The sequence below is a fragment of the Planococcus citri genome, chromosome 4, assembly GCF_950023065.1.
Source record: "Planococcus citri chromosome 4, ihPlaCitr1.1, whole genome shotgun sequence".
NCBI lineage: Eukaryota > Metazoa > Arthropoda > Insecta > Hemiptera > Pseudococcidae > Planococcus > Planococcus citri.
Genome location: NC_088680.1, coordinates 20,398,902 through 20,421,217, shown reverse-complemented (window position 1 = coordinate 20,421,217; position 22,316 = coordinate 20,398,902). Strand labels below are relative to the sequence as shown.

At 36.6% G+C, this 22,316-nt stretch overlaps 5 protein-coding genes and 1 long non-coding RNA gene across 6 annotated transcripts; 3 read left to right on the top strand and 3 right to left on the bottom strand.

Annotated features, from left to right (window-relative positions):
- The first annotated feature begins 56 nt into the window (after positions 1-56).
- LOC135845587 (SET domain-containing protein SmydA-8-like) lies at positions 57-3,437 on the top strand. The gene is made up of 8 exons (XM_065364240.1): positions 57-412; positions 553-659; positions 1,150-1,290; positions 1,390-1,732; positions 1,804-1,995; positions 2,079-2,317; positions 2,397-2,656; positions 2,732-3,437. The coding sequence occupies exons 1-8, from the start codon at positions 332-334 to the stop codon at positions 2,974-2,976; spliced, it is 1,608 nt and encodes a 535-aa protein (XP_065220312.1). The 5' UTR covers positions 57-331; the 3' UTR covers positions 2,977-3,437.
- ave (Protein aveugle) lies at positions 923-3,677 on the bottom strand. The gene is made up of 4 exons (XM_065364254.1): positions 3,443-3,677; positions 3,249-3,362; positions 2,993-3,171; positions 923-2,306 (listed from the first exon to the last, which is right to left on the bottom strand). The coding sequence occupies exons 1-3, from the start codon at positions 3,476-3,478 to the stop codon at positions 3,001-3,003; spliced, it is 321 nt and encodes a 106-aa protein (XP_065220326.1). The 5' UTR covers positions 3,479-3,677; the 3' UTR covers positions 923-2,306; positions 2,993-3,000.
- A 491-nt stretch (positions 3,678-4,168) lies between these two features.
- On the top strand, positions 4,169-10,233 carry LOC135845577 (protein transport protein Sec31A-like). The gene is made up of 24 exons (XM_065364220.1): positions 4,169-4,365; positions 4,582-4,794; positions 4,883-5,093; positions 5,167-5,305; positions 5,379-5,476; positions 5,551-5,693; positions 5,763-5,865; positions 5,931-6,092; positions 6,159-6,266; positions 6,338-6,619; positions 6,685-6,762; positions 6,833-6,871; positions 6,951-7,017; positions 7,097-7,251; positions 7,322-7,472; positions 7,545-7,687; positions 7,772-7,936; positions 8,003-8,119; positions 8,199-9,012; positions 9,084-9,220; positions 9,292-9,387; positions 9,459-9,659; positions 9,736-9,807; positions 9,876-10,233. Exons 2-24 carry the CDS (start codon positions 4,592-4,594, stop codon positions 10,059-10,061), a joined length of 3,870 nt encoding a protein of 1,289 aa, XP_065220292.1. The 5' UTR covers positions 4,169-4,365; positions 4,582-4,591; the 3' UTR covers positions 10,062-10,233.
- Positions 10,234-11,593: 1,360 nt separating this feature from the next.
- Positions 11,594-13,549, bottom strand: LOC135845589 (WW domain-binding protein 11). Its single transcript, XM_065364244.1, has 6 exons — positions 13,325-13,549; positions 13,109-13,234; positions 12,946-13,043; positions 12,614-12,855; positions 12,023-12,535; positions 11,594-11,934 (listed from the first exon to the last, which is right to left on the bottom strand). The coding sequence occupies exons 1-6, from the start codon at positions 13,386-13,388 to the stop codon at positions 11,721-11,723; spliced, it is 1,257 nt and encodes a 418-aa protein (XP_065220316.1). The 5' UTR covers positions 13,389-13,549; the 3' UTR covers positions 11,594-11,720.
- A 180-nt stretch (positions 13,550-13,729) lies between these two features.
- LOC135845595 (uncharacterized) lies at positions 13,730-16,031 on the top strand. The gene is made up of 4 exons (XR_010558777.1): positions 13,730-13,887; positions 14,045-14,144; positions 15,608-15,749; positions 15,834-16,031. It is a non-coding gene; the product is annotated as an uncharacterized LOC135845595 (long non-coding RNA).
- A 384-nt stretch (positions 16,032-16,415) lies between these two features.
- Positions 16,416-21,994, bottom strand: SMC2 (structural maintenance of chromosomes 2). The gene is made up of 20 exons (XM_065364222.1): positions 21,667-21,994; positions 21,447-21,602; positions 21,215-21,376; positions 21,031-21,141; positions 20,693-20,971; positions 20,474-20,623; positions 20,217-20,409; positions 19,958-20,133; positions 19,725-19,843; positions 19,514-19,652; positions 19,288-19,434; positions 18,870-19,210; positions 18,677-18,801; positions 18,411-18,604; positions 18,146-18,289; positions 17,865-18,059; positions 17,382-17,582; positions 17,077-17,292; positions 16,788-16,997; positions 16,416-16,712 (listed from the first exon to the last, which is right to left on the bottom strand). The coding sequence occupies exons 1-20, from the start codon at positions 21,832-21,834 to the stop codon at positions 16,599-16,601; spliced, it is 3,540 nt and encodes a 1,179-aa protein (XP_065220294.1). The 5' UTR covers positions 21,835-21,994; the 3' UTR covers positions 16,416-16,598.
- Positions 21,995-22,316: the final 322 nt, after the last annotated feature.

The following is a 22,316-nucleotide window of genomic DNA, read 5'->3' as shown; positions in this document are numbered from 1 at the left end:
CGAACTTTTATCCGAGTTAATTAAATAATATAAGAATTAGCTGGCTGAACTCCACGCTAGTCCTACAAATATATTACACTTCATTACTGATGACACCAGACTTAATGCTTGTCGTTATGTAGTACCGAATGCGAATACTATAGCCCTTCTCCGGATTAAAACCGAACCGTACTGTATCGTACACATTTCGAATTAACATTCGAACCGAGATGTAAAACATTGTTGCGAATGTTTCAGTTATTTCTTCGTTATTCTGTTTTAATTGCGGTGGCTGTGTTCGAGTGACAGTGGTGGTTTGATGTGATGAGTTTCGGATTTTCAGGGTAGTTAGATGTTTTTTGGTCGATGGAAAATGAAACCTGTTAACAGAAATCATCGTCGAAAGGGTAGCGATTGTGAAATTACTCGAGAGGTAAGATTTTCAAAATTCTATATCCTTTTTCAACTACCTACCTATTTTGTGCAGAAATCAACTGGTGGTTTTTAATTTTTGAATAGTTCTTCCATCAGTTATGTACTCATATTATTTGATTGCTTGATTTTGTTAACCAGACTTCAAGTTCTCAAACGACTGAAAACACATCTCAAAAAAATCACAACACTAGAAAAAGAAATAAAAACAAATTATACTCAATTGCTCATTCTGATTTGCTTGGCAGGTAAGAAACTTCTTCATCTCGTTATTCAATAATTTTGAAGACTATTTTTTTTAGATAAATCATTTGGAATATATTTTGATATCGTTCGATCCTGAAAATTGATAAGATCATTTTCTTTTTTAAAAATTACTAACCAGAGTCGAACGAAAAAAATCAAATACTTACAGTAATAAAATTAATTTTAATATCACGATGGAATTCGTCTAAAAAATATTCTAATTCGATACCTACTTACAATAAAGACACAAGAAAACACATTCAAAAATATATAAAAAAATATAATTTTTATTAACGTAAAAAAAAAGTCGAACAATATCTCAACAAGATACAAAAAATTTGATAAATTTGACTTACGTTACATTTAGTTAATTGCTCATTACATTTGTACTAATGAATTTTCAACTCGACGATTCAAGTTACATCACAAGGAAGAAATTTACATAGATTAGAAATACATAAAATCATGGAAGAATGAAATACTACTTTACAGATATCTAACAGCGAATAAAAATATTACCGCTGGAGAAATAATCATAGAGAAAGACGAACCATTGGTCATCGGTCCGGTACAACAAAGTCAGCTTTTATGCTTAGGTTGTTACGTGATAATCAACAATGTCAACGATTACAGGTATTTGTGATTACCGATTAGTTTAGTAATTATCAACGATTAATAAACATTTCAGTTCATTCAAATTCTAAAAAATTGATAAATTTCGATTTGATTCAGATGCACGAAATGTAACTGGCCAATGTGTTCTTCGTCTTGTTCGGGTTTGTATAAAAGAACCGGCCACGACGTTGGCGAATGTAAAATACTGGCAGAAATATCGTTCGATGGTGAAATGCAACGAGACGTAATCAACGTTTATAATTTTATCGTTCCTCTAAGATGTTTATTACTCAAAAGATCGTCTCAGTCAAAATGGAATACGTTGCTGAGTATGGAATCTCATAATAACATACGAAGAAGCATAAAAAACATATGGAATCTTAATACTAAAACCGTGGTGGAAAAATTACAAAAATATTTCGATCCGGATGAGATTCATACGGTCTGCGGTATTTTAGAGGTTCGTTTCGAGTTGAGTTGTAATTTTTTCAGCCAATTTGACTTTTGAATCGATAATTTGGAATCTTTTAGGTGAACTGTTTCGAGGTAACGAAAGATGAACTGAGTTTACGAGCGTTATTTCCTTTAGCTTTCTTATTATCTCATAACTGCGTACCGAATACAATTCATACAAACGACGAACACTTCCAACTCAAAGTAAGAGCTTCGGTAGATATACCGAAAGGTGAACCGATCACTATCAGTTACGCGTACACATTGCACGTGAGTATTAAATACATACGAATCGAATTAAAAATTAAATCGTTTAAGGTGGTCAGTATACCTACACATTGGTTAATTAACAGGGAACGGTGAAAAGAAGAGCTCATATAAAAGAGACGAAATTTTTCGATTGTACTTGCGACAGATGCGCCGATCCAACCGAATTAGGTACTAACAACAGTACGATAACTTGTCCGAAATGTAACCACGCTTCTCTCGTAAGTTGTTCGCCTCTGATAGAAGATACCAGATGGATCTGCAAGTACAGGAAATGCTCCGGGTTCTCGGTATCTGATTCATACGTACAGGACCTAATTGAAAAGTAATAAAGTTAGTGAATTTCGCGACCATCGTAGGAGTAATATTTGAACTTATTGAATCATTTGGTAGTTTGGTTACAGACTCGAAAGTGAACTGAAACTGATCTCAGACGATGACGTAGAAACGTTTGAAATTTGGTTAAAAAGAGCTGCGAGTAATTTACACGAGAATCATTATCTGATCCTGGGAGTGAAGTATACTTTGAGTTTATTGTACGGTAAAACGCAAGGATACATGATACACGAGATGAACGAAGATTTATTACGTAGAAAAGTCACCATATGCGAAGATATACTCAAAGTAGCCGATATTATCGAACCGGGTTTATCTAGATTACGTGGTAAGTACGTACGAAGATCTCGACGTAAACATGGAACAATAATTCGCTCGAACGATGATTTTTTTTTCTTTCTAGGAATTATACTGTACGAATTGCACGCCCCACTAATGATGTTAACGACGCAAAAATTCAAATCTCAAAACGTATCGAAAAAACAACTCAAGCATTCGTTGCAGAAAATCATCCAGTATTTGAAAGAAGCTTGTACGATAATGGAATTCGAAAGTGAGGCGACGACCGAAGGGCAAATAGCACAGGCAGCTAGACAGGCCTTAGATGCGACATACGAATGGGAGAAAACATTAGGCAAATTAACGTGATTCTTTGTTGTTTCACCTGCTATGTCAATCGTAAATTTGTTTCCTTTGCATATCTCTGATCTCCAGTACGTCGGTTTTCAATTTTAATTTGAGGATTTCGCGCCAGATTTCTTGTCTATGATCTGGATTAATTACGCCCAGTCTTAATAACTTGGTTTCGTTGATACGAACTAGTACTCTGCCGGTGATATCGTGCTGTAAATATACCATATACTTTAGAGTACATATTGAAGTAGAAAAAAGGGTGTTTTTTGGTTAGGTAGATGGTTTACTTGAGTGAATAAATCGCCATATAAAGCGTTGTAATCGCCGCAGTGCCTTCTGAACCATTTCTGTACATCTGCTACAGTCCAAAGGTAGACTAATTTCGGTCTAGCTGCTCTGTTCTGTAAAAGTATAGCAAAATGTTGTGATAATCATTATCATTGATCGAATATCCAAATAAACAGTTACGTGTGAGACTTACTTTTGATTTATTAGCGTAGATGCTTTCTTCGACCATTTTATAGTAAATATAGAAGCACAATATACTGAAAAGCAAACAAGCAACTGGTGAAAAAGACGTATTTGAGAACTAAAAGCAATCTAATTAGCAATTAACTTATCAGATCAGTTTTTGGCAATTTTGATTACAGATTGCTACTGGACTTTATTTTGTCAGCTTGCAGGTGAATGAGGTGCAATTGAAGATTGAAAACATGGAATACTACATACGACTACGTAAATTCAAAATGAAAATTGAAAATTTAACACAACCATCAAAATTTATTAATTCATCATTTTATTCAAAAATCATCAATATAAAAAAAATTCAAATCAAAGCCCAAAGGAAAGCATTGAAAAGCGAAGTCAAAGTCAAAGTCAATTAGTCCTCGAAGTCCCGAGTCCGAACTTCATCCACCTCATCCACCTACGACCTGACAAAGTAAGATCTAGTGGTGTTTTTGATGAATCAAACATCGCGCATGCGCAGAACAATTGAGTAGGCTAATTCGATTTTTCAAAATGGCGATCTATCGATCATCGACCCTCTTTTCTACTACAACTTTTTGTTTTAATTTGCTGAATTTTCGTAGTTTTGCAGAGATTATTCACTCGTGTTGATGTAAAATTCAATGATAATTAATTAATTACTCTCTAATAAAGAAAGAAAGAGTGGTTATCAGGTTATTTCGAATTTTTCGTCAGATTTATTCTAACAATCGAACGATCGAAATCGACTATCAACTTGCTATCATCTGATTCGCTTTGTTGTACAATTTCGACTTGTTTATCAAATCAAGCGAACGTTTCGTGTATGTCGGTTCGTCAATTGGATGAGCTTTTATGTGGCCACGTTGGAAGTGATTAATATACCTAATTTAATTAATAAGAACCAAAAAGATACCGGTAATGATATATTCTATTGCATCTATTTGATCTATTAATCGCTTAGTACTTCATCTTACCTAAATATCTGCTATAAATACGTGTCGAATTGATTTTCAATTTTGACCTGGTCAGTTCTGCCGAACTACCAGAAGGCGGTGTTACAACTCAGCAATAATGATGCAGTTCAAACACTCGTACGTTTCGTAATATTGGTTTTATTTGTATTATTCGCAGGTGAGTCGTAATGACGATAAAAGAGATCAAGAAGACAGTACATTTAGCTTGGTCGCCTAAATCTCAAGATCCGATTTATTTAGTAGCCGGTACCGCTGCTCAGCAACTAGATGCTTCGTTCAGCACTTCCGCAGCTGTAGAACTGTACAAAGTTAACCTCGGTGACCATTCCAAGGAACCAGAATTAAAATATGCTTTTAAATCAGACTACAGGTATGTTGATTCACGTAGAAATGAAGAAATAACCTTAGGGTTTCGTTTTCCTGTACTGGCCCAATATTTTTTTTTGAATTTTCAAAAGGTTTCATAAATTGATCTGGAACGATTGCGGCGGTCTGAATGAATCTGATAAAGGAGTTATTGTCGGTGGCAGCGATTCGGGCAAATTGCTTATTTACAGTGCTACCGAACTTTTGAAAGATGAAAAAATACCCGGTAGAGAAGATGGGTTGATTGCTTCGCGTGATAAACACTCGGGTCCGGTCCGAGCTCTTGATTTTAATACCTTCCAAGTACGTGTGTTTGAATTGTGTTTGTGATGGGTGATTGATGATTTTATATATTAATGGATGATTCTCGTTGCAGAGTAATTTATTAGCTACCGGAGCTTCGTCTTCTGAGATATTCATATGGGATTTAAATGACAAGAAGTTGGAGCCTATGACTCCGGGTGCACCGGCGCAGCCTTTAGAAGATGTTACCTCTTTGTCTTGGAATAAACAAGGTTTGTATTTAGTGTTATTTAAATATATCGAGTAATTTCGGACGTTGATGATGATGCAATTATTTTTCCACAGTTGAACATATTCTTGCTACCTCGTTTGCTACCCGGTGTCTGGTTTGGGATCTTCGAAAAAATCAAACCATCATTAAATTATCGGATTCTTCGTCGAAAGTACGTAAATGGTGTGATCCACAGGTGCATTTTAGAATTAAATTAATCGATCGTCGTTTTTTTTCTTTACTCAGATACGATGGAAAGATGTGAAATGGAACCCTGCCAATGCCACTCAACTTTGCTTAGCTTCGGAAGAAGACCATTATCCGGTTATTCAAATGTGGGATTTGAGATTAGCTACATCTCCGATTAAAACTTTCGAAGGACATCAAAAGTACGTTTGTAATTTTCAAAGTTCTCCGAAGCTGATTTCTTTTTATTTTGATGTTATTTCTTTCTTCAGAGGAGTCTTATCGTTAGCGTGGTGCGCTGATGATCCAGATCTATTAGTCAGTTGTGGTAAAGATGATAAATTATTAGTATGGAATCCGAATACAGCTTCTACGGTACGTAACGTTATTTTAGCGAGGTGTTGTTCGAATTTCTAGGCTAATTTTTCGTTGATTTACAGACAGGAGAAATAGTGCACGAAATATCAGCAGGCACTGAATGGAATTTCGAAGTGAACTGGTGTCCAAGGAATCCATTCCTGATAGCTAGTTCTAGTTCTAATGGTATAGCTTCGATATCTTCATTGGTAGGCGATGATTCCATCGCTCAAGGTAATAATAAGGTAATCAAAATCGCATTTAGAAATATGATCATATTGCTTCTGAGCTTATCACGTTTGTCATCTTAGATCGCCGATTCTTTTCCCGGAATGAATCAGTATCAACAACCTTCTCAACCGGTGAATTTAGGTAAACCTCCTAAATGGATGAGAAAACCAGTCGGTGTATCTTTCGCCGTAAGTATTATTTTTTTTCTGCGAATTATTTTTCTCGAAACCAATTTTTTGACTTATATATTTTTTTACAGTTTGGTGGCAAATTAGTAAGCTTTGGAAATGACGATAAAGTCGTGGAAGTTCGACAAGTTGTTACCGAATCAGATTTAGATATGAAGTTCAAGGAACTGGAGAAGGTCTTGGAGCAGGGTAACGCTTACGGATACGGATACTGTTTGAAGAAAGCCGAAGCATCTGACGAAATGGACGTAAAAGATGCGTGGAATTTTATCGCTATGCAATTTCACGGCCCCGAGTTCAAAAACCTAATGTATAATGTACTGGGAACTTCGGATGCTGTGTTGCAAGAGAAAGTACGGGCTTTTTATCGAGTTTTTAATAAAATTCCATGTTTCTAATGACGAAATTTTGTTGGCAGTTGAGTAATTTGAAAATCACCGATGTAACGAAACAAGAAGAGTTGTCGAGTGATTCGTTTTCAAATGTTTCTCGCATCGTGAGTGTTAATTCCTGGTATTTTGTTTTTCTAAAACTGATTAAAATTTAATTTGAGTTTTTTTTTCTAGGGACCTGCTGATAATGAAGACATTTTCGCTAATTTATCCGTAAGTTTCAACTTCTAGTAGTTTAAAATAATATTTAAACGGTGTATAAAATTTTTATATTTTTTTACACGTTCAATAGGCTCAGCAAAATTCCACCGTTCAATCATCTCCCACCAAATCACCGCTGAAAATTATTCAAACGCCAGGTACGTTTTCAAAATTTGAGAATAAATATTCCTCATTCGTTGTTCCGAAATTCTGACGTTCTCATTTCTGTTTTTTTAGACGTCGAAGGAGCGATTTGTGATGCATTATTGTTGGGTAATATCGAACTAGCTGTTGAATTATGCATAAAAGAGAACAGAATGGCTGATGCAATCGTATTGGCTGTGTCTAGAGGTCCAGAACTTTTAGCTCAAGCTCAAGCCAAATATTTTGAAGTAAGAAGCTTTCGTTTTTTTAATCCTTCGATATTCGTTCCAGTTAACTAATCAATTTTTTTCTACGTAGAAAAGTAACAATCATTTGACTACGTTGATATCGGCCGTCGTTACCGAAGACTGGTTCCATGTTGTTGAAACTTGCGATCTTACAAATTGGAGACAAGTTTTGATAGCTTTGCTTACTTATACGAGAGATGATGAATTTAGAGCTTTATGTGGTACGTCAACGTGATAATTTTCTCTTCCAATTGGACGACGGATCATTCATTATTATATTTTTTCTTCGACAGAATGTCTGGGTCAAAGATTATCTGCTGCTGGAGATGAAGGTCTTAAAAAAGATGCTCTATTGTGTTACATAATCGCTGGAAATGTCAATCGGTTAGTTGAATACTGGAAACCGTCGAGATCTGGATCGCCTGCAGAAGTACAAGTATGCATTTTCTCCATCGCTATACGATTTTTTCGAGAAATATGAATTTCTGATGAAATAATGTGATGTTTTTTTCATATTCAGGAATTGGCTGAATTAGGGCTGTTGATGAAAGAAGCGGCGAAAGCTCGTGGTATCAATGTAACCGTTGATGGAGCTTTGGCTAATGTTTTACTGCAATACGCCGAACTGCTGGTTTCGCAAGGATACCTGAAGGAGGCTTATTCTTATTTGGGAGAATCTAACGAGGTATTTATCGGATTAAAATAGCGGTGTGATCGAATATTTGGATATTTAACCCGGTGTTTCCCACAGGAGAGCATTTTATTGCTCAAAGACAGGCTGATGTATGCTTTAGGATTGAGAACTACCGGATCGCAAGTACCTCAGCATAAATCGAGCGGATATTTCCAACCTCAACAACAGCATCAAGTGAGTTCCTCTCGTACCTTACTTTTGTAATCTGAACTACCTATCCTCTGTAACTCGTGTACTGAATTTTATGACCCAGGTGCCTTACGGAGACCACTACGGTAACTTCGTGAACCCGCCGAAATCCGTTGTGAAACCGTTCAATCAAGTCAACCAAGTTCCTCCGATGCCACCTACGGCGAATAAACCACCTGTATTCACTCCGTCCCAGCCAACGAACGTGACTCGACCTCCACTAGCTCCCGTCAATGCTTACAATTCCACCCCACCTCAAATCCCATTCAGTTACGGCGCTCCTGCTGCTCCTGCTGCAGCCTCAGCACCCAGTACGTTTACTTTCGGCGCTACTCCTCCATCACCTAGTACATTTCCTCCGCAACCTTCTCCGTTTGCATCTTCCGCTCTTCCTCCAACAGCTCCGCCAACGCTTCCCGTATCAGTATTCAACCCGACGCCAGCTGCACCGCCTTCGTTATCTAATTCGCAACCGATCTTCTTCAATCCGTCGGCCGGATTGCAATTCAGTAACGCGAATGCAGCCGCACCACCTCCTCCTTTACCAGGTGCAGTGAGAGCTACACCGACACCGACGCCTCCTCCGCCTCCGCCTACGTCACAAGTACCGTACACGAATCTGCGCAAGACACCGGATCATTTGAGTCAAAATAGACCGAAACACGTACCAGATCCTTCGGTGATGCCGAGTGCGCCGCATCGGAATAGTTTTTCGAGTAATTTCCCACCGTTACCCGGTGCTCCTCCTAATCAACCGCCGATCAATTCCGTTCCACCGTTCGCTGCTCAAAACGAGACGTCGTTTTATCACCCTCAACCTCAGCAGAATTCCTTTTATCCGATGCAGCCGCAGACGAATTCTAATTCTTTTGTTCCAAGTAATTACTCGATTTTTTTGTGGTCAGATTTAAGTGAACGAGTGATTGAAATATTTTCGCGTATTTTGCAGATTCGCATACTCCAGCTCCGATGACTCCATTACCGTCTCAACAACCGGAGATTCCGAAAATACCACTTATGTCTCCGCCAGCGCCGGGCTGGAATGATCCTCCTTCTTTGACTTTCGAGAAACCTGTTCCAAATCAAGTGAGTGGCGGTGTAGTAGATGGAAAAAAAGCTCTAACGAAGTTCTGTTTCTAATTTGTATCATTTTTCAGGTTGGTTACGTCACACCAATTCCGATAACGCATCCATTGTATGGATCTAGTATTCCGGAAGAAAATATCGCTAATAATTTCCCACCTACGTCTAATGTAAGAGTAAACCCAATTTTGCACTAATTAAAAAACTACATTTGTGATAAAACTTGACTGTATTTTCACAGGCACCAGTTAAATTACCCGGTGGATACGCGACGCCGAACTCTTATCATAATAATATGGTTGCTCCTCAACCAGGAATACCTCCTATGCAAAATATGGAGAATATACCAAAGCCTAAACCTGCTTTACCGGAGCATCATATCCATTTACAAACCGTATTCGACGAATTACGAAACCAATGTTATAATAAAACCGTTAATCCTGTAAGTTAAGAATGAAGCTTTTTTATGCGCTCGGTACGTGTTTAGAATTTTAATTAAATCGTATATTTTTTTTCAGCAAATGAAACGTAAACTAGACGACGTAGCTCGAAAATTGGAAATGCTTTACGATGCGATTCGAGAGTCGAGGGTTGGTATTATTTTTTATACCACTGGTTGAATTTCCTGTTTTTTTTACGTATTTTATTTTTCAAATAGCTTTCGGAAGGGACATTGCAAAGCTTACATGGAATCGTTGGCGCCATTCAACGGGGTAATTATCAAGAATGTCTTTCTTTGCATACTAAGTTAGTATCGGGGCCAGATTTCTCGACTATTGCGAGCTTCATGCCTGGAATCAAGATGTTAGTGCAATCGGCGATGCAGTTGGAGGTGTATTTATAATCATTATCGAACCACTGTATAGTTATTAATTTGTTATAGATTTTACTATTTGTTTTTAATATTTATTTGTTACGGGTTTAATTTTGATAAAAACAATAATTTCTTATAAATTGATTTATTGTAAATTTAATTTATGTATGTATATTTCGCAATAATATTTCGTTAGAAAATATTTCAGAGATTGTTTTTTTTTTAATTCGCTTGCCCTCAGAAAAAGGTCATCGATCATCAACCATCTCAAAAATGTGATCAGGATTAGCATTTTGCCAAAGTAAAACGATCATTTACGTTTGAAAAACGCATAAATCTAAAAACTGCAGGGTTTCTAAAACAAACCGTGCCGAAAAATTAATTAATAGGGTCCTAAAATCGATTAAGAGACTCCCTCTTTCGACCAGAAGTATTAAAAGCTTCGAAAAATGACAAATTTCAAATTGAAACTTTTAAAAAAGCGTAAATTAAAATTTGAAACGGTCATTTCACCCTGAAGAACTCGTTTTATTGCAGAAATAACCCTTCCATTGAATTCCCCGTGCAGAGAAACTCCTAAAATGACCTTTTGTTCAATTAAATTCGCTTTAATAATCATTTGAAAAATAAATTTAAAAAAATCAATTTCGCCTGCAAAATTCGCGATAGACAACCTAATCTGGTTCGAAATTTCGAAGAACGCGCAGCGCCATCTATTGAAATAAAACAGAAACTTTGTTCTGGTTTTAAATTTTTCGAGGTTCAAAAAATGGCGAAATAAAAGTTAGATATGCGCGTGGCGCTATCTATCGGAATATCACGGAACTACGTCAAATTCGAATAATCAGGAATGCTTTTTTCAAAGTAGTTCCTGCAATATTCCGATAGATAGCGCCACGCGCATATCTAGCTTTCATTTCGCCATTTTTTGAACCTCGAAAAATTTAAAACCAGAACAAAGTTTCCGTTTTATTTCGATAGATGGCGCTGCGCGTTCTTCGAAATTTTGAACCAGATTTTATCGAGATTTTCGCAGGAGTATATCAATTTTTTACCTAGAATTTATTCGTTTCGATTCGGTGATAGAATTTTTCAATGTTTACACTAATTTGAGGTCGCTGATCACGATTTTGACACTATTATTTCAATTTAATAAAGCTTTCAACTGATTTGAGGTCCCTAATAACGAATTTGACATCAATTCGGCTCAAAACCGAAAAATAGTTTCAAGAAAAAAATTTTAAAATTTACCTAAATGTCATGTGACCTATCAAAATGCACGCTTTTGGACTTATTTGCAGCCCTTCAACAATAAATTTGATAATATTTCGACAGCATAACCGAAGAGGTTTTTTTTGAGTGGGATAACAAAATTCGAAATCTGCGAAATTATCAGGTAAAGCTTTTTGGTGAGTTTCTCGCATTAAAATTTGGTATTTTATCTGTTCAAAAATACATTTTAGAATTTTGAATTCGCAATTAAGGGGATGAGGGAGAGACATCGAAAAAAATTGGACCTTCAACACATAAAGTAGGATCTGAAATTGAAAAAACCCGACGAAAAAACATGGAAACAATTTACTATACATGAAAGCGAAGTAATACAACTTCATAGACGTATCATACAACACAATAATAATAATACGAATTACACAGAACGATGTAAATTTAAAACAAAGTAATTTCTTCTCATAGAAACCCGTACATTTCTTTCATAAATTGCTGATAGGCGTCGTCTTTACTTGGTTGAGTAGCATTCGGAGCGGAATTGGGAATAGGTTTATTGATCGTCTTAGGTATATCTAAAGGTGGCAGTCTTTCCGGTTTAGGTTTCGGTTTACCATCTTCTCTCTTGATTCTCACCGATGTCGGAAGGAATCGTGTAATATCAGCGTTCAAATTCCTACAAAAATTGAAATAAAAAATCAAACAAAATGACGTGTAAAAATCTCGATATAATTTTTTCAAAAAATCGAATTTTAGCAACGTACCTTATTTTAGCTTTGGCTTCGATGGTAGCGGACGATTTAGGTTGTTCTTCGCCCGGAGGTATAAGATCACCTTCATGACCATATGTACCCGGCGGAGGTCCAGGAGGTAAACGAATACCAGCCGGTTGTAATCTCGGTGGCATTCCCGGAGGTGGACCAGGAGGCAGCGTAGGAGGTCTACCGGGTGGTGGACCAGGAGGTAATCGAATCCCGCCCGGAGGCGGTGGCATTTCACCTTCACGACCGTACATCCCAGGAGGAGGTCCAGGAGGTAGACGAATTCCTGACGGTTGCAATCTCGGAGGTAATCCTGGAGGAGGACCGGGTGGTAAAGTAGGTAGCCGGCCAGGAGGTGGACCTGAGGGAAGTCTGATCGCTGCAGGAATTACGGTCACTTCGCGCTCGTCTTCGAAATCTTCATCTTCTTCGCCTGATAGCTCGGGTGGTGGTCCTGGAGGCACACCGGGTGGAATTTTGTTTCTTTTTGATACTTTACTAGGAGATGGCGGTGGACTGAAAAGAGACACAATTCAACTCTTTACTTTTCGAGTTCGAAATGGAATTTTAATAAAATCATCGAGCTTTAATTACCTGTAGGCGGATTTCTTTTTCAAAATACTAGGTGGAGGAGGTATAGCTGCGTATTCACTCGGTAATGGGATCGAACTCTCTAATCCGAACGAATCCATACCAGATGGTAACGGGATTTCATCGACGCTCACTTGTTGAGTAAATCGAACAGCTTCGTAATAAGCGACCATATTAGCCCGTCGTTTCTCGTAATCGCTTTCAGCGCGTCGAATTTCTTCCCATTTTAGAGGATCGTCTTTATACTGCGAATCAAACGAAACGATTTATATCTTCTTTGGTAACCGGTGTAACTTTCAACTGCCGAAATGCGAATAATTGCAGGCGATACTTACATACATCTTCATAACACGATCAAAAGTATCTCGTAACTTTTTCCTTTTATCTTTGAGAACTTTCTCATTCAGAGGAGACGGTTGCATAACGTTATATTCTGCAAAAATAATCAAACGTTCAAAGATATGCCTCGGAATAATTTCGGCGAGGAATAACAATTACCCATTTGATCGATTTTCTCCATTTCCCCTAAAAGCTGCATTGGATCTTTCCCTTTCAATACGGCGGTTCGTACAATTTGACGTTGTTTTTTGTTCTTTTTGAGTTCTTTTTTCCTAGCTTCTTTGCCTGAAATTGGGTAATGGAAGATTTGAAGAGTAAGTAAAACAGATAATCCATCGTAGTAGAAGTACCTATGAAAAAGAAGGCAATACTTACGGGCTTGATCCGTGGGATTCATGTACTTCCCACTCTTCGTGGTGTTGATCGATCGTCGCCCCATTTTGACTGCGGTAAATTGGATTCAATAAAATTATTTATTCAAACGCCGAAATTGAAATGCATTTTAGATATACATAATCAAACACACAGGAATTCAAATTCAAAACAGATTGAAAAATTTGTGTTGGTCTGCCAAGGACTTATAGCATATACGAGGCAAACTGGATGACAAATTATGTATTTTTGGCTTGATGATATGGATGTTTGGAACGAACACGACCGAAATTTTTTTAATAATTTTAATTTAATTTTCAAGATTTCAATTTTCAACTTTCATTCAAGTTTCAACTTTCAAGTTTCAACTTGCAACAGGCCAACAAGCAACAACCACGGGCAGTGAGAGTGAGACAAAGACATAAGACAGATGGACAACGTCCAGTTCTACGTACGTACTTTCGTAGGGTAAAAATAAAATTGTCAGTCGCGTATTTTAAAAATACACTATACAGTGAAGTGAAATTGAATTGAGTTGATAGAAATAGAAAATTCAAAAGAAAAAGGTATCCACGAAGTTGTACGTTGCTTGTAGTGATATTTATTTATATGTAGATACTTATATACCTAATTGCTTTTCAGTTCTGACTTCTGAGGCTACTTATTCAAATTTCAAATATGCATAAGTCATTTCTAATTGAGTACCGCTTGATTAATTTTCAGGCTACATTTCACCGAAACTGCAGCTGAGTCATTTGAAATGTGTCTGCAACGCCCTGAAGATCGGAAGGAAATTCCACTTCCATCGCATCAAAACCAAGAGGTAGGTAGTAGGTACTAGGTTAACTAGGTACTACGAATTTTAAGAGTGGAAAAACTAAGGAGATGTAAGGCAAGCTAGAGACAGATTACTCGTACACGGAAAGAACAGAAAGAACCATATGAGTCACTTTTTTTAACTTTTGTGTCACGGCGTTTTGAAGTAGGTATCAGAATGTTCCAATTTTCTAATGAATACTGAATTTGAATTTCCTTAGAATTTCTTAAGGGTAATGACTGGAAATAGGCATATCACGAGGGCGCAATAGAAAAAAAAATCCAGAGATACTCAAGTCACGAGCTGAAGAGACACTTTTTTCGTGAAAAAATCAACCAAAAAACAACTGAAAAATAAGTGTTTTGCAACATCTTGAATTAGATCATAATCGAAAAATTTTAGAATTCTAAATATTTGTGAATGTTGAAATTTTTTCCTTTTGCCTCAGATACAAAAATATATCACGAATGCTTGAATATAAAATGTCCAATGTCGTAAATTCAACAAAACTTTTGGTCCCTCCAAACATCAAACAAGCTTTTTCGCCACAAAAAATCAACTCAACTTTATGTCAATTCGACCAAAAAAATGCGATTTTGAAAGTCATGTCTTTCGATTTCGCTCAATTTTTTTTAACATATGAAATAGTATGTTTTCGATATCGATGAACACGAATATAGCCTTTATAGTTTTTCAAATTGACCTCATCCATGGCCCCCAGAACTTCCACCAATGGAAAGTCCAAAAAAATTGTTTCATTTGTTTGACACATGAAATACATAATGTTTTTGGTAACGCTGAACACCGTACCTAGCCTTAGTTTTTTTTTTAAATTTTTTATTAAACCTCACATCAGATACATCGGTGCCATCAAATCGAATACAATATTATACGCATTTACTTTTATACAGTAAAATACTACGATCTTACTCGGAATATGGAAATCATTAGGTACCTATTTGTTGGGCTTTTACCTATTTGGGGAGGTTCTGGGGGCCATAGGTGAGGTCATTTTGAAAAACTAAGGCTATATTCGTGTTCAGCGATGTAGAAAACATACTATTTCATTTAGCAACAAAAATAAATGGTAGAAAAAAAATGTGTTATATGAATGAAACCATTTTTTTTACTTTTACCCCCTTTGGGGAGGTACTGGGGGCCGTGAATGGGGTCCAATCAAAAATTTGACGTCATATTCGTGTTCAGCGTCACTAACAACATACAATTCGATACATCATATGCTCCAGATTTTTTGTTGAAAGTTTTGCCCAAATTTGGGGGAGAGAATGCAGCCGACACCTCTTTGGATTCGAATCTGAATCTGATAGTTTCATCGCTGTACGATAATTCGGCTCCCAGTACGAGCATTTATGAGTCTAGAGGCACCCGTGAACGTGGCAGAACCAGTAAACTGCAAATGCATGACATGACGCTGACACGAATAATTTCTCTCGTTTCATTTCTTACAGAGCTTGGACGAATTTGATAGGAGGATAGGAGAGAAACTTCGTCTAGCCTTGGGCAGGGACCGTGCCGACAAATTGGCCGAATACATTTTACAAATGACCGAAGATGAGCGGTTGGAATTTCTCGCAAAAGTTTCAAAGATAGGTACGAAATAACAAACATTTCGGTCGTACTTTTGACCAAGTACAGATCAATACAATAATTATGTACCTACTTTTTCTTTTTCAGCGGGATACGAGTTATTTAACTGGGATGCTTGAATGTATCGAATTCCTACACATCCGTATCATTTTAACCTGAAATTCCGTTAAATGTTTTCATTAATCGATTTATAATTCATATCATATTTCATATTTTTGATTAATCGTTTTTGCTAATCACTTTGTAGTTGGTTATTTGCTTAAATTATAATTCGGGTATTTCTGACTTTTTTTTTTTCGTTTATTCCCTCGGCGATTTCTATATTCGTTGCTTTGATTATAGTTTCCTTCGATTGATCGATTTGAATTTTGAATTTCTTCGACAGATGGAGATTTTCGGAAAAAGTTCAAACACTGCTATCTGATTGGCTAACACACAAATTTCATATTTCAATTTTAAATTAATTCAGAAAAACGAACTAAAAATACTAAAATTCATTCAAGTCTGTTCAATTCAATTCAGTTCAAAAAAAAACTGCACATTGAAAATCGAACCTCTTCAGCACTCGGAAATTTTGTTTTGTGAACCGACAACTGATTTTCTATTTCTGATTTTTTTCTGCGGAGCACAAGAATTTGAAAACTGAAAAGAAAATTGAGAACACGAAAATAAAATTTAAAAAAATATAATATTTCACATAATAAGGTAAATACAAATAGAAAGAAGATACTTTTTTTAAAAAACACGAAAATGAGGAATTTCGGAAGAGTAGTCCCATTATTCCAATACACAATAATCACCACTAAAACAAATAAATACACTAAAATATACACAATAAAAGACATAAAACAATTAAGAACGATTCGGAGTAGTTCTGATGACTTGAGACATTCCATCAACGAATCGAGTACGGAAAAGCACGTTGGCATTATTGAACATGCCTTCTTTCAATGAGACGACAATAAACTGAAAAAAAAACCACACGTTTTCATAAGTCAATTTCTTGAGGATTGTGTTGAAATTACACACTTTGAAACGTACTTGAGAATGGGTAAAATGAGCTTTCAACATTTGACCGATATTTTGAGTATGCGATAAATCCAAAGCAGCGTCGACTTCGTCCAGAATATAAATAGGAGCCGGTTTAAATAACAACATGGCTAAAATGAAGGATAACGCAACCAATGATCTTTGCCCTCCACTCAACTCGCTCAAGCTCTCTTTCCATATACTTCCGAAGGCCACTTTGACCTAAAAACAACAAAAAATTGATCAACAAATACTTTTTTTTTTAGGGAAACTATTGGAAAACTAGTGAAGAAATACGCACCTCTAATCCATCGAGTACAGTTTTACCAGGTAAAGTGGCAAGTTTGGCATTAGCACCGGGTAACAATTTACCGAAAATTGAACCGAAATCTTTGTTAACTCGTTCCCACGCGAATTGCAAAGCGGCGTTTTTCTTTTCTTCTAATTCCTTGATAACGGCGACGATTTTTGCTTTGTCAGCTTCGACTATTTCTTTCTTCTTTAGAAGCTCTTGGAACTGAAATGAAAAATATAGTAGAGCTCAAAATAGAATTTGAAAACGGTTCCGATGATATTTTGAATATTTGACTTTTATATTCGACTTACTTGTTCTTCTTCTTTACCAAGCAGATTCACTGCTCTTGCGTTGACCGCCCTGCCAAGTTTAGCTTTTCGTTCCTGCAAAGCGGGCAACTTGGAAGCTATTTCTTTAGGATTGTATTGCTCGAAATCAAAGATTCCGTTTGGTTTGCCGAATGATCCTTTGTCAGTTTCTATCCATTCGTGTTTGTGGACCAGATCTTTGAGCTGCAAAAGGAATTCATGAATAGATGATACAAAAAAAAAATCTAATGTGCTCGGAATATTTCAAAATCACTGTCAATAGGCGTCATATGATCCCTTTTTATCCTATGAAGAAATAACGACAGAGAATTTTTTAAATTCGATATTTTTCTTCCAAAATGATTTTTTTGATAGGTCGAAAAACCAAAAAATATGATTTGAAAAGAAAAATGTATAATTTTCAAGGTTCGTCACCCAATGACTGTGATTTAAAAACGTCCTTCAAGTAACAAAATTCAGTAATACCATTTTTTCTGCGGCTTCTAATTCATCTTTGATTTTATCCTTGTCGTTGGTGACTTTAATATCGGTCAATTTGATTTTCTCGATCTCAGTTTGACGTTCATCTTTTAAAGCGACTATTTTCTGTATTTCGTCGTTTTGCTTGTTAATATTTTGCTTCTCGTTCTTTAGTCGGTTTTGTATGGCAGCTACTTCTTGCTGTTGATCAAACCAACGAAATAAATTAATAATTGAAATAAAGTAGAGGAGAAGAAAACAGACGAGAAACGATTCAGTCGTCGTACTTTTTTCGCTTCGTATTCTTGATTAGCCTTTTGTAAATCTTCTTTGAGTTTATTTAAAGCTTCGGTAGCGGCGTCAACTTGACTACGACCGTTCTCGATGGATTTCTCAAGTTCTTCGATTTCTAACTTCAAAGCTGCGAATTCCTGAAATGAAAACGTGAAATTTAAATTTCTTCGAGTAGTGAGGTTTCTTTATCACAAATCGTTCGTGAATTTACTCAAGAAGATTTGATTCATTATGACCAACTTTTCCCGCCAAATTTACCTGTTCGCGTTTTTGCCACGTTTCGCGACTTTCATCCGATTTCTTTTTCAGTCTTTTCATTTCAGCTTCGGCAGTTTTTAGTTCTTTATCCCGGATTGATTTTATATTCTTCATTTTACTCTCTAACGTGGTAACCTTTTTAGCGTTTTCTTGTTCGATTTTCGTACATTCTTCAATTTTTTTCGTCAATGCCTCTGTAATGAAACATCACATTGAATTAAAGGTGGTCCGCAGAGCTACAGAACCATGTTCAAACTGAAATTTACCTATGCTAGCTGTCAGAGCGTCAACTTCTGCCTTTTGCTGGTAATGGGACGTGTGTTCGAGACGTTCTTTGAGCATTTTAAGTTCTTGTTCTTTAATTTCCTTCTGTTCTTTAACATTGTTAAACCTGGATGAAAGAAAAACCCAGATGAAACGTGAAAACTTCCATAAATCAAAATATAACACTCATTTTACCTATCGGCGGTTCTTGACACAGCATTGATTTGCTCGTCGATAGCTCTAAGTTGTCCATTTTTCTCATCGAATTGTCTACAGCATTTATCATTTTCGGAAATTAGAGCCAGTACCGATTCAGAAGCCGGAGGAGCACCTCCACTGACCACACCACCAGGATCACAGACGTCTCCTTGCTTGCTGACGCACTTTTTGCCCAACGGGCTATTCAGAGCGAGCTGATGCGCCACGGAGTAATCCTCACAAACGAATACTTCGCCAAATATGAATTCCATTACTTTTTGATATTGGGGATCGAATTCGATTAAAGATAGAGCTGAATGGACTTTGTCGGCGCCAACCTAGAGAGACCAATACGTAAATAAAAATACGAAATATCCCGAATTTATATGAAAAATAACAATACGAGAATACCGACCGTATTTTTAGCACTTTTGATAACTTGATCCGATAATCTACTTCCACGAATCTGATTCATAGGTATGAAAGTTTGACGATGAGTGAGCTGACCGTTTTTGATTAATTTTTCGGAAATATCTTGAGTTTCAACGACCACATTGTAAAGCTGAGTACAAACGCATTAAATGAGGAGATAGTTGACAATGACAACTATTTTTGAAAAAAGAAAAGATCGAAAAAATTACTTTGCCCCCAGCAAGGGTTTCTAAAGCCATATTGTACTCGGGGTTTTTACTTCGGAATAATTTGCAAACAAGCCCACGAACTGCGCTATGCTTAAAGTTGGGCTCTGGATCCGTATAACGAAAATTTAGACGATGATTTCTAAGAAGAAAAATATAATTATTACGAAAGATGAAAAATTACGTAGCTTTTGCGGAATGATTTCTGATTTACCTGCGATCGAAATCTTCTTTTTTATGTTTTAATGGATTTAATTCCATGATGAGTTTCTTTCTTTCTTCTTTCAGTTGTTCAATTAATCCATCTTGATAATTTAAACGATTCATTTCAGTCTGAAAAATAACGAACACTTGTTAGAATATTGAAAACTGAACTATTTTGAAAATGAATCCGATTTGGAACGCTGAAAAAAAATTATCATTACGAGAAAAATCTATTGAAATTACCTCAAAATTTTGTATTTCACGTTCGAATTTCTCCAGTTGTTTTTTATCGTTGGCAAACGTACTTTCGGTTTTCTTCACTTCAGCTGACTTCGTTTTAAGCTGATTTTTCTGATGATCCATCTGCATAGCGCATTGTTTTCGGTCGATTTCAGCCTGAGCTATGGCACCCTTGACCTCTGGAAAAATATACATAAATAAACACGAATTTCAAAGAAAAAGAAACGGAAACTGTTTTCAAGACAGAATAGAAAATCTTTACGCATCAACTGATCTTCCAAAGTGGCATTATCTCCACCACCGTCGTCGGAAAATAATCCAGAACTGACAGCTTGGAATTTGCGTTTGGCAGCTTCGTACGCTTCGAGATTCGTTTGCTCTTCTTCCTTCATTTTATCGAAGACACCTTTTACTCCATCCAATTGTTTCTTTTTTCCATCGAACGTAGCGGTATCCTGAGGGAGAATTTCATTCAATCGAGCGTTCTCGACATATAAAACCATTCGAGAGGAAACTTACGTCAGCCAAACTTTTCTCCAATTGTTTCAATTTTTTCTCTTCTGCGGTTAGATTGGTTTTCGATGTTTTACAAGTGGCGGCCACGACTGCTTCAGCTTTCTCGGCGTCTTTCAGTTCGGTTTCTATTTCTTGAAGTTTTCCTCCCATTTGCTAAAAAAAACAGAAGCTTTAGATCAATATGTTCGGAATTTGAAGTAAACAACAACAATAAATAAGTACCTTATCACGTATTTCTTGTAGTTTAGCAATATTTTGATCCATTTCCTTCATTTCATTCTCACACTGGACTTTACGATCCTTCATATCAGTTATTCGTTGAGTTATAGCTCGTAGTTTTTCTGCGGTCTGTTCTTTCTTTTTTTCAGTTCTTAGGTAAGTATACGCGATGTGAATTTTCGAACAATGATCCAATTCACGTTCCAATTTTTGTAATTCGAAATATTGCAAGCGTTCTTGTTTAAGACGCTCAATTCTTGGACCGATTTCTCCTTGCAGGATCTAGGAATGCGCATCGGTTAGAGTTTCGATTTTGAGAACAAATCAAATTACCAATTTACCTCATTTAAATGATTCAATTTAGCGTCTTTCTTCTCGATAGTCTTTTCAGCTGCGAGTTTCTTCTTTTCATACATACTGGTACCGGCAGCTTCTTCGATCATCGATAAGATCTGTGCGGGATAAACGAGACAGATATATAGTACAAAATTAAAGTTCAAAGTATCAATTCAAGATAAGACCTACTTCCGGAGGCTTCATGTTGAGCACTTTGGTGATACGACCTTGCATAATCAAAAAATGCGGATTATTCACGTTCAATTGGACCGATTCGAATAGATCTTTGACTCGTTGATTCTGCACAGTTGATCCATTTATCATGTACCGATTACGACCAGCTTGATCTGCCTATAAATGATCAAAATACATCGGCATTATTTAAAAACACTCGAAACCGAGTACTTTTAGAGCAACTTACGTAGATTTGTCGAGTGACGGTGATCTCTTCGTAAGATTCATAACCACTAGGACTTTTGGTTCTGTCTCTATTATCAAATATAACCGTCACCGTTGCTTTTTTGATACCGGCTTGACCGCTTTTGAACACCAAATCGGTCAAGTTGTTGGCACGGACCTGAGAGATAACGATAGATGAAACACATCTCCAAACGAATAACTAGCAAGATAGAGTCACTTACGTGCGATAAATTTGATATGCCGAGTACGAAGCATATTGAATCCAAGATATTTGATTTTCCGGTACCATTTAGTCCGGTTATAGCATTGAACTGAGGATCGAATCCGTTTATCTCAACTCGGTTAGCGTACGACTTGAAACCGTCGATGATTATCGATTTTATGAACATGGTTGATGGAATTTCATACCGCGATCAAATCTACGATGGTTATTTCACTGATGTATGAATATTTGTTGAAAATTTCATATTTAACGAGTTCAAAACGTAGAAAAATACTTCTGATTACAGAATAACCGCCAAATTCGATACGATTTTGAGCATTATTCATAACAGCACAGAAAAAATTATGAGAATTTTTCGTCCGAGCGGAGAGACCGCTCTCTAGGTAGCGAACGTTGGAACTACGTTAAATTCGATTTCAATTCGTTTCGGTTACGGTTCGTTTTTCTTTTTTAATTTTTTACAAAATTTCATCATACTTGGAAATTTGAAAAAATATCTGATTTGAACGCAAAAATGCGTGAAAAAACTTGTGTGAGAAACAGCAAGCGAAATTTCTACAAATTTTTCTTAGAAAATTTGAGTTTTTCTTTTCTTTTCTAGAAAAAAAGGAAAGAAAAACCTTCTCCTCCTCGTAGGGCCGTTGCCGC

Excerpts from the sequence above, each read along its gene's own strand:
- LOC135845587 (XM_065364240.1), top strand. The coding sequence starts at position 332 with ATGTTTTTTGGTCGATGGAAAATGAAACCTGTTAACAGAAATCATCGT. Across the intron at positions 1,733-1,803 it reads CGGTCTGCGGTATTTTAGAG|GTGAACTGTTTCGAGGTAAC; the intron begins GTTCGTTTCGAG and ends GGAATCTTTTAG. Across the intron at positions 2,318-2,396 it reads GTACAGGACCTAATTGAAAA|ACTCGAAAGTGAACTGAAAC; the intron begins GTAATAAAGTTA and ends GTTTGGTTACAG.
- ave (XM_065364254.1), bottom strand. The coding sequence starts at position 3,478 with ATGGTCGAAGAAAGCATCTACGCTAATAAATCAAAA. Across the intron at positions 3,363-3,442 it reads TCTACGCTAATAAATCAAAA|AACAGAGCAGCTAGACCGAA; the intron begins GTAAGTCTCACA and ends ATACTTTTACAG. Across the intron at positions 3,172-3,248 it reads ATGGCGATTTATTCACTCAA|CACGATATCACCGGCAGAGT; the intron begins GTAAACCATCTA and ends GTATATTTACAG.
- LOC135845577 (XM_065364220.1), top strand. The coding sequence starts at position 4,592 with ATGACGATAAAAGAGATCAAGAAGACAGTACATTTAGCTTGGTCGCCT. Across the intron at positions 7,688-7,771 it reads GATCGCCTGCAGAAGTACAA|GAATTGGCTGAATTAGGGCT; the intron begins GTATGCATTTTC and ends TTTCATATTCAG. Across the intron at positions 9,221-9,291 it reads AGAAACCTGTTCCAAATCAA|GTTGGTTACGTCACACCAAT; the intron begins GTGAGTGGCGGT and ends ATCATTTTTCAG.
- LOC135845589 (XM_065364244.1), bottom strand. The coding sequence starts at position 13,388 with ATGGGGCGACGATCGATCAACACCACGAAGAGTGGGAAGTACATGAAT. Across the intron at positions 12,856-12,945 it reads ATCGTGTTATGAAGATGTAT|TATAAAGACGATCCTCTAAA; the intron begins GTAAGTATCGCC and ends TTTGATTCGCAG. Across the intron at positions 11,935-12,022 it reads GAAGCCAAAGCTAAAATAAG|GAATTTGAACGCTGATATTA; the intron begins GTACGTTGCTAA and ends CAATTTTTGTAG.
- SMC2 (XM_065364222.1), bottom strand. The coding sequence starts at position 21,834 with ATGTTCATAAAATCGATAATCATCGACGGTTTCAAGTCGTACGCTAAC. Across the intron at positions 19,211-19,287 it reads TCAAAAGTGCTAAAAATACG|GTTGGCGCCGACAAAGTCCA; the intron begins GTCGGTATTCTC and ends TGGTCTCTCTAG. Across the intron at positions 17,293-17,381 it reads TTGGTAAAGAAGAAGAACAA|TTCCAAGAGCTTCTAAAGAA; the intron begins GTAAGTCGAATA and ends TTTTCATTTCAG.